Source organism: Mycetomoellerius zeteki, unplaced genomic scaffold (genome assembly GCF_001594055.1).
Source record: "Mycetomoellerius zeteki isolate Tzet28-1 unplaced genomic scaffold, Tzet1.0 scaffold492, whole genome shotgun sequence".
Taxonomy (NCBI): Eukaryota; Metazoa; Arthropoda; class Insecta; order Hymenoptera; family Formicidae; genus Mycetomoellerius; species Mycetomoellerius zeteki.
This window is the reverse complement of record NW_017257492.1, coordinates 108,547-118,676: the sequence shown is the minus strand read 5'-3', so window position 1 is coordinate 118,676 and position 10,130 is coordinate 108,547. Positions and strand designations below refer to the sequence as shown.

The 10,130-nt window shown below is 34.2% G+C and overlaps 1 protein-coding gene across 5 annotated transcripts; it reads left to right on the top strand.

Moving 5' to 3' along the window:
- The first annotated feature begins 1,832 nt into the window (after window positions 1-1,832).
- On the top strand, window positions 1,833-9,236 carry LOC108727459 (116 kDa U5 small nuclear ribonucleoprotein component). Of its 5 annotated transcripts, none has more exons than XM_018455600.1 (8): window positions 1,833-1,903; window positions 2,743-3,019; window positions 4,551-4,822; window positions 4,898-5,589; window positions 6,109-6,338; window positions 7,099-7,817; window positions 7,979-8,259; window positions 8,705-9,236. In XM_018455600.1, the coding sequence occupies exons 2-8, from the start codon at window positions 2,774-2,776 to the stop codon at window positions 9,208-9,210; spliced, it is 2,946 nt and encodes a 981-aa protein (XP_018311102.1). In that variant the 5' UTR covers window positions 1,833-1,903; window positions 2,743-2,773; the 3' UTR covers window positions 9,211-9,236. The 5 variants fall into 5 exon arrangements, with proteins under 5 accessions (XP_018311102.1, XP_018311104.1, XP_018311100.1 ...); XM_018455602.1 differs by having other exon boundaries at window positions 1,876-1,887; XM_018455598.1 differs by having other exon boundaries at window positions 1,885-1,903; window positions 2,715-3,019.
- The last annotated feature ends 894 nt before the right edge of the window (window positions 9,237-10,130 follow it).

The window sequence follows — 10,130 nt, the reverse complement described above, 5'->3', positions numbered from 1 at the left end:
CTCAAAAATTAGCTTCTGAGCCCGTTGAATGATGTCGGGCGTTCTGACAACGCGCTCCTTCGAGTGGGTTTTCCTCGCCGGTGTTGCAAAACCTTCGTTGGACTTCTCCGACTCATTGTACTTTGTCGTTGGACTTATTGTACTTTGCGATGACATCATACACAGTCGATCTCGAATACCCGAAGAACCGAATGATTTCTGTCGCCGAGCGCCCAGCACGAACACTTTCGATAATCGCGGATCTTCGGTTATACTCCGCACTTGGTTTCAACATTGCGATTGTTTCGAGATTATGATGGTTTAGTACATGCGTCAAGCTATTTGAACGCTAATCGTGACATCTACCAGTGGTATAGAACGGCAAGAATTTCAAATTGAATTTTGTCCGGATTTTGGCACCGCACCCTGTATATCATCAGAATAGATTTTTAACGTTTAATATTTATCTATATATAATTTTTCTATTTTTAGAGAAAAAAGCTCGTAGAACCAAAGTATATAACGCTATATCGAGTCGGGATGACAAATATCCTAACCTGTAGTCTCGAACTTTTTACGCTTGATAACTCGTTCACAAGGCCGACGGCCACATTTTTATTATAGATTCTTTCGTTTTGAGTGAAAACGCGACGAATGAATATATTTTTATTAAGATTTTAGGAGGGCTACTTACTTTTTAGGAGATACGTATTTAATACACATATGTATAACACAGTCGCAAGTATACTGCACACATATAAATATTCAATATGGCGATGGAATGTTGCAAGTTATTCCGTTCGGCGGACATGGCAGTACACGGAACATTTTTCGTGACCACTTTCAATCTACTCAGTTAAGTCTCCTTATTCTTACTTCATGACTTTATCCAAGCGATATTTCCCAGATTACAATGGCTGCGTTCAGCAGAACGTTTGTTTTGCAACTGTTGGAAGTTTCCTTCGCGCTAATTGGATCATACTTTTAGATCTAGAAGAATGATCCTATCTCAGTAGACAATCATAAAACGGTTGCAAAACTGTTGAGTCTGCTGAACGCAGCCACTGAGGATATCTCCTAGATAAGATTTCCCGTTTATCTAGAAGTGAAGAAATTGGACATTAGTAAAAGTTTGTTCGCGTCGCATGCTCCAACATGTTCCAATATGCTTCTACCATAGTTCTTACTCACTCCAACGCGCTTGATAGAATGAGTAGGAGCTATGGTAGGAGCATGTTAGAACATGTTGGAGCTTGCGACGCGAACAAATCTTAAAGCTGCGTCCCCATGGAGAAAGAAACAGCGGAACGAAATCAGAACGGAATATTAATAGAAAAGAGATATCCTCACCCTATCTCTTCCGCTGTTTCTTACTCTATGGGGACGCAGCCTAAGACACGAAATTACAGCTGATCGCAGTAGCGGATCACTTCTGATTGGTTACGCGGTTATGCGATACGCGACAAATATGCTTCATGGAACTCCAGCATAAAGCCCATGGCACATACAAAAACGTAAGGCCGTAAGACATAATCAGTAAGCGAATTGGCCAATCACGATAGAGACCGTAAGGCCAGTAGCGAATCCAATCTTACGATTTCTTTACTGCTTACGTATTACGGCCTTACGTTTTTGTATGTGCCATGGGCTTTACTGCTTACATTAGCTGCGTTCAGCAGACTCAACAGTTTTGCAACCGTTTTATGATTGTCTGCTGAGATAGGACCATTCTTCTAGATCTAAAAGTATGATCCAATTAGCGCGAAGGAAACTTACAACAGTTGCAAAACAAACGTTCTGCTGAACGCACCCATTTTACTGCTTAAGTTTTTTTGTGTACCATAGCCCTTAAAGTGCACTGAGTGCGCACCAGCTCTGCCAGTGAAAAACGTTATTAGTTTATGCCGGGTGAAATGAATCGCGGGTAAAGGTCTAATGGAGGGTGATCACCTCAAAAATCGATGAAATTATACTTATTCGATGCGTTTTTGCATAAAACGAAAGAATCTGGCAGAAAAAAGCGTCGCTCTGCCCCACAAATCGAGATATTAATCGTTAAAGTTCACGACTATTCAGATTAGAATATCTGTATTGACTCGATATGAGCACTGTATACATACTTTACTTTCGTACGCATACGCTGTGACGCGCTGTGATCAAGCGCTTGTACAAGTTTTGTCGGCAAATAAAATATTCTGTGCCATAATTACACAAATTTACTGTTTCAAAGACACAGAAGTACTGCTTCAAAACACAAAGTCACTGGCTGCGTTCAGCTGAAAAAGCAGCTTTACAACTGTTGTAAAATTTTTCAATATGATTGATTTATTTGAGAACTTTTATGTTTTTAAAGAAGTGACTCTTTGTGTTTTTGTTTATAATTTAAATTCAACATTTCTTTAAAATAAACATATCGATATGACAGATATCCTAACCTGAATAGTCGTGAACTTTAACGATTCATATCTCGGTTCACGACGCTTTTTTCTACCAAATTCTTTCGTTTTATGCAAAAACGCGACGAATGAGTATAATTTCATCGATTTTTGAGGTGATCACTCTCCTTTACCAATATGGAGAACAATTATGTATATCAAATGTTATCGAATGTGAATTTAGATGAATTACATAATTTTAACTTAGGTTATGTTACATTTCGCACATTTATGAAAAGATGTTTAATAGAACTTTTATAAAAATTAAAACGAAAAAAATATTTGAAAAATTTAAATTAGATATTGCAGAAAATATTTCATCTCTTAGATACTGAAACCAAGTTTATACAAATATCAACATGGACGCGGATTTATATGATGAGTTTGGAAATTATATTGGTCCTGATCTGGCATCAGAGAGCGAGGATGAAAATGAATATGGCAACATTGGTGATGACGCCGAGGATAGAGAACGATCCGATGAAGAAATGGAAGAAGACAAGGATGAGTCACGAGAACAAGTGGAACAAGGTTCTTCTATGGCAGTTGTATTGCATGAAGATAAACGATATTATCCCAGTGCATTAGAGGTGTATGGACCTGAGGTATAGTAAAGCTACTAATTAATATCAAAATTTAAATATTATCGGGCTCTCAAAATTAAAAACAATAATATAATATATAGACAATGAGAACGTTAACACAGCATGGAACCAGACAGTAGGGAGATACTCCTTGGTCTCACATAGAGCATAATTTCAACATTTTCCATCTATTTTGTCCAGACATCTATGATAATGATCTACGAATTTGCTGAAGATGGTTTGAAGAAAACTGAAACGTCCAAATAAGTTTGTATCAACAGTCATTGTACAATTTTAATATATTATGTGAATATTATTTGACTTATATAAATTGCGTACCACTTCCTGCGCTGTATTGATGCTCTCATTGTCCGTATATTATATTATTGTCTAATTTTTATCATTTAAAACTGAAATGTTGATATAATTCTAATATGTGTATATATATAGTATATATAGTACTATATGTATATATATATATATATATATACAGGGTGTGAGTCACTTAAGACCGGCCACCCAAATAACATTCACAGTTTTGGAGATAGGAAAAAATGTTTCAAATGAGAATGGAATGGTTTCAAGGGAGACATGTTTTGGTCATGTTGTCTTTTTTCTAGGTGGAGATGCCAAAAAGATTTGAAGGTTATCTCCATTTTTTAAAAATGGAATTGTATAATTTTTTTTACACAATATGATTTCTCTAATTATGCTGTATATAAAAGTATTAAGGTAGAGATATCAGAAAACCAATAGTTTACGAGATATTTTATACTTTATTCTGGCATATATTGACATAAAATATTAAATGACTCGTAAACTATTAATTTTTTTAATAATTGTACCTTAATACTTTTATGAACAGAATTATGAGATGAATCAATTGATGGAAGAAAAACACACAGTTGCTTTAAAAAAAATATGTATGCAAAATGGATCATTTTTTAAATAAGCAACTGTATGTTTTCTTTCCACTAATTGATTCATATCATTATTCTGTTCATAAAAGTATTAAGGTACGATTATAAAAAAATTAATAAGTTACGAATTGTTTAACATTTTATATCAATATGTGTCACAATAAAGTATAAAATATCTCGTAAACTACTGTTTTTTTTATATCTCTACCTTAATATTTTTATATGCAGAATAATTAGAGGAATCATATTACGTAAAAAAAATTATATAATTCCATTAAAAAAAAGGAGGTTCATATCTTTTTAACGCCTCCACCTAGAAGAAAAACAACATGATCAAAATACATCCCCCTTGAAACCGTTCCACTTTCATCTGAAACATTTTTTCCTATTTTCAAAACTGTGGATGTTATTCGGGTGGCCGGTCTTAAGTGACTTACCGTGCATATATGTATATATATATATGTATATATATATTGATAATTACAATCAAAATTATATTTTATGGCGCGCGCGCTCCAATTAAAATACATATATTTTTGTTTTATTGTTTTCTGGGATACTTGTATTAGTTTTTTTGTTTATATAAATAATTTCAAGCATTAGATATATATTTTTCATATAAATATTTTTAGGTAGAAACACTTGTACAAGAGGAAGATGCCCAACCCCTAGATAAACCACTAATAGCACCTACTAGAAAAGCAAAGTTTCAAATAAAACAGCAACAACTACCTGAAACCACATATAGCATTGAATTTTTAGCAGATATGATGGATGCACCACATCTTATTAGAAATGTAGTTTTGCTGGGACATCTTCATCATGGCAAAACTACTTTGGTCGATTGTTTGGTACAACAAACGCATCCTTATTTACACAGCATAACCGACGAGAAACCGCTGAGGTATTATTGTAAAGCACTTTTATTTGTTAAACCAATTATTTAAAGAAAAAATAATTTTTGTTTATATGCTATCAGATATACAGATACATTATTTACCGAGCAACAAAGAGGTGTCTCCACAAAAGCTACTCCTGTCACTCTCTTGCTACAAGATGTTAAATCTAAATCATATCTTTTAAACATATTTGATACATCCGGCCATGTGAATTTTTCTGATGAAGCAACAGCTGCAATCAGACTGTCTGATGGTGCGATATTAATCGTTGACGCAGCAGAGGGAGTAATGCTGAACACTGAACGTCTGCTGAAGCATGCAATTCAGGAAAAGCTTGCTTTAACAGTTTGCATAAACAAGATAGATCGTTTGGTGTTGGAGTTAAAACTACCACCCTTGGATGCTTATTACAAACTGCGGCATATTATTGAAGAGATCAACGGGTTAATAGCGTTGTACTCTTCGGACACTGAGAATCCTGGCTTTGTTTCACCCGCTGTAGGAAATGTTTGTTTTGCTAGTTCTGAATATAATGTATGCTTTACTTTGAAATCGTTTGCCGCACTCTATGCTAGGAACTATCCTGGACTCAATGCCAACGAATTCGCGAAACGACTTTGGGGCGATATTTATTTTAATCCTAAAACACGGAAGTTTACTAAGAAACCACCTCATAATACTGCGCAACGAAGTTTCATTGAATTTATCCTGGAACCTCTGTATAAAATATTCGCGCAAGTCGTCGGTGATGTAGACACAACATTACCGGATGGTAAATTTTTCTTTTTTTATTTCCCATAATCCTTATAATTATTAATTACTAAAAATTGCCGAATATTGGTGTTTAATAATTTTTTTCTCAAATACAATACTATCAATTTTATAAAAAAACTGCAAGAGACAAAAATTGTTTATTTTCTTTTCATAGAACTCCAAGAATTTTTTCAGAATTTTTTATCAACTTTTTAAGTACTGCATTTTTTTATTTTTACCATCATGAAAATCTGGTATTAAAAAATTCTGAAAAAATTCTCAGAACTTTATGAGAAGAAAATAAATAATTTTTGTCTCTTGCAGATTTTTTGTAAGATTGATTTGAGAAAAAAATTATTGAAGACCAATATTCGGCAATTTTTAGTAATTAATATCTTGTTAACTATTGCGAAAATTACAAAATAGTAGAGGACTTTTCGACTCAGTTTAGTCCGCTCTACCTGCCCACGAGCGTTGTCAGGTGAGTTAGTTATGGGACACCCTGTATATATAATATATATACTTATTTCATGCTTAGTTCTGGACGAACTCGGTATACGATTAACATCCGAGGAAATGAAGATGAATATACGACCGTTACTGAGACTTGTCTGTACACGATTCTTAGGCGATATGTGTGGATTAGTGGACATGTGTGTCACTCATGTACCTAGCCCACAAGCACATGCACCTACTAAAGTACAGCACGTTTATACTGGTCCGATAGATTCGCCTCTCGCACAGGATATGATTAATTGTGATCCTGACGTTAGTATTTCAATTTCAACTATTAGTGTTTGATTAATATAATTATATCAATAATATAATTAGATTAATATAATTACATCAATTGTAATAAAGATGTTTTATTAATGAGAAATGAAAAATTTTAACTTTATATTCCATTAGTTAGCTTTATGATAAATTGAAGAGATTAATTACAAAATCCCATATTAAGACTTACAAGGGAAGTTTCACAACTGTCCGGAACCGATTTGATTCTCCATGAAATATGTTGTAAAACACGAAAATCTGAGAGAGAGAGAGAGAGAGAGAGAGAGAGAGAGACATGTATTTTTTTATATGTGCGCTTACTCATGTTTAAGGGGTGAAACACCCCTTTGAAAAAAAAACGGTATTTTTCTTTCGAGGTAAATATCATCGGAAGTATAGAAGATAGAAAAAAATTTTTTCTTCACAACATTGAAGTACTCTTGAAACCGTACTTTTGTTTAAAACATTTTTTTCTATCTTTTATACTTCCGACGATATTTATCTTTCGCCTCGAAAGAAAAATACCTTTTTTTTCAAAGGGGTGTTTCACCCCTTAAACACGAGTTAGCGCACGTATAAAAAATACGTGTCTCTTAGATTTTCGTGTTTTACAACATATTTCATGGAGAATCAATTCGGTTCCGGACAGTTGTGAAACTTCCCTTATTAGAAATTCTTTTGATATTACAAACTTCATTTTTATTATTATTTTATAATATGTTATAGATATATTTTAAAAGAATTTTTTTTATAGGGGAGATTGATGATCCATAGTACAAAGATGTATCCAACCGAAGATTGCACCTTATTTGTAGTTCTTGGCAGAGTAATGTCTGGTACATTGGAAGCAGGACAACGTGTTCGCGTATTAGGTGAAGCGTATTCACGCACAGACGAAGAAGATTCGCGCGTTCTAACAGTAGGCAGATTGTGGATTAGCGAGGCGCGTTACTCAATTGAGTTAAGTCGCGTGCCTGCGGGCAATTGGGTTCTCATAGAGGGTATTGATCGGCCGATCGTTAAGACTAGCACCATCACTGATCTCAATAACTCGGAAGAGTTGCACATCTTTCGGCCGCTCAAGTTTAACACACAAAGCGTTATCAAAATTGCTGTCGAACCGGTGAATCCATCCGAATTACCAAAGATGTTGGATGGTTTGCGAAAAGTAAATAAGAGCTATCCGCTACTAGGTACGCGAGTGGAGGAAAGTGGCGAACACGTTGTGCTAGGAACTGGCGAACTTTATCTCGACTGCGCAATGCATGATCTGCGTCGTATGTATTCTGAGATCGATATAAAGGTGGCCGATCCGGTGGTCGCCTTCGCAGAAACCGTCGTAGAAACCAGTTCCCTCAAATGCTTCGCCGAAACACCAAATAAACGAAATAAATTGACGATGATAGCGGAACCGCTTGAAAGGGGTCTTGCTGAAGACATAGAAGCTGAACATGTCCGTATTACATGGAACAAGTAAGTAATCACATATGAAATCGATATACTCGAATATATTTAATATTATTATATTATATATTATGTCTGTGTGTGAAAATTAATAAAAAGAGAGAATATTTTTTATTATTATGAAAAAATATTTTTTATTATTATTAAAATTATTTCTATTTTTTTTCCAGAAAGAGACTAGGAGAATTTTTCCAAACGAAATACGATTGGGATTTATTAGCGGCGCGAAGCATATGGGCATTTGGTCCTGACTCTACAGGACCTAACATTTTGGTGGACGACACATTGCCTTCTGAAGTAGATAAAACATTATTGAACAGTGCCCGCGATGCTATCATCCAAGGCTTCCAATGGGGAACTCGTGAAGGTCCATTATGTGAAGAACCGATCCGGAATGTGAAATTCAAAATTCTTGATGCGGTCATTGCACAAGAGCCTTTGCATAGAGGAGGTAATTAGCATATAATATACACTAGCATATAATATACGATATTAATTTATAAATCAACATGTAATATAAAAGATATATCGAGAATGTACATTAAAAAATAAGTCGATAAAAGTTTACATAATCATAAATGTTTCACTAAAAAAAATACAAAAATTAAAAATGCAATTATATAAAATGCACATGCAACTAAGTTGTTTAAAAACATATTAAACTTTGAAAAATATAAAATATTTTATAAAATTCACAAGGAAGAATTCTAAAACAAAAAAAAAATAGTTTATATTTACGATCTTAAATTTAATTTTTTAGAAAATACTTGAAGTATTTACGTATAATTACAAGTGTATTCTATAAAAAGGTTAACATTGCTAAAAGCTGAATTGAAAGATTTACAGGAGAAAACTGCAATTTTCATAATTTACACATATTGATTTTACGCTTTCAGGTGGTCAAATCATTCCTACTGCTCGACGTGTCGCATATTCCGCTTTTCTTATGGCGACTCCACGACTGATGGAACCATACTTGTTTGTCGAGGTACAAGCACCCGCAGACTGCGTGTCTGCCGTTTATACTGTTCTGGCGAAACGGCGAGGTCATGTAACGCAAGATGCCCCGGTCCCAGGCAGTCCTTTGTATATAATCAAAGCCTTCATACCAGCGATCGACAGTTTTGGCTTCGAAACGGATCTACGAACGCACACTCAAGGCCAAGCGTTTTGTCAATCTGTTTTTCATCATTGGCAGATTGTACCCGGAGATCCTCTGGACAAGAGCATTAACATGAGACCGTTAGAACCACAGCCAGCCACCCATTTGGCCAGAGAGTTTATGCTGAAAACGCGAAGACGCAAGGGACTATCCGAGGATGTATCCATCAATAAGTTCTTCGATGATCCTATGTTGCTCGAGTTAGCCCGACAAGATGTGTTGCTGAATTATCCCCTCTAATTTACTAAATATGTGTATATCAAAATGACAAGTGTAAGATACACATTATCATATATTAAAATTTTTTAAAGGAAGATGTGTGTGTCTCGCATGATTTTGAATATTAATTCTATATTTTCTTCCACATCAAAACATATCCCTTTAATGAAACAAAAAATAATTACCGATATAATTTAATTCCATTATCATTTTATAATTTGATTGCTCGTCAGAATCTAAAGAATAAAGTTATTAAAGTATAGGCTGTAAAAAAAAAGGATTAGAAAATTTATCTATATTCAAAGAATAAAGGTTTAGGAATTTTTTTAGAGGATAATATTCAATTCTCGTCTTATAAATACATGCAATTTTGCAGGCAAAATTGCATGTATTTTCGTTACTCTAACTCGTAATAAAATAGTTGTCACTTTGTTACGATTAATACTACCTATCATTTCAATTATTTAAAAGTAATAAAATAAAAAAACACTGCAATCTACTATTAGACCAGTAGATATTCGCGAAATGATCTTTCTTGCGAAATCTATTTTTTAGAATTATTTTTTTTTGCAATTTATCTCTTAATTATTTGTAAAATGACCTTTTCTCTGAAACCTATCTTTAAAGGACCTAGCGGAATAAATATGATAAAAATGTCCCCACGGTTTTTAGAGTTGACCTTTTTTTCTAAGGTTACTCATATAAAAAGACGCTTATATATCAAACTTTAGGTTTCTATATGGAGACCTGGGTATCGATCATGTAACTTTTTCTCTAGAGTGGAAACGTGAAAAATGAAAATTTTTATGTATGTATGTATGTACATATACACGCATACATACAAAAAATTTTCACTTCACGTTTCCGTTCTAGGGAAAAAGTTACATGATCGATACCCTGGGGGCTTATTACAGTTCCTTGTGACGAAGTGAAAATTACAA

Bases quoted from the DNA above. Each gene is read 5' to 3' on its own strand.
- LOC108727459 (XM_018455600.1), top strand. From the start codon at position 2,774: ATGGACGCGGATTTATATGATGAGTTTGGAAATTATATTGGTCCTGAT. The intron at 3,020-4,550 runs GTATAGTAAAGC...AAATATTTTTAG, and splicing joins TAGAGGTGTATGGACCTGAG to GTAGAAACACTTGTACAAGA. The intron at 8,260-8,704 runs GTAATTAGCATA...TTACGCTTTCAG, and splicing joins AGAGCCTTTGCATAGAGGAG to GTGGTCAAATCATTCCTACT.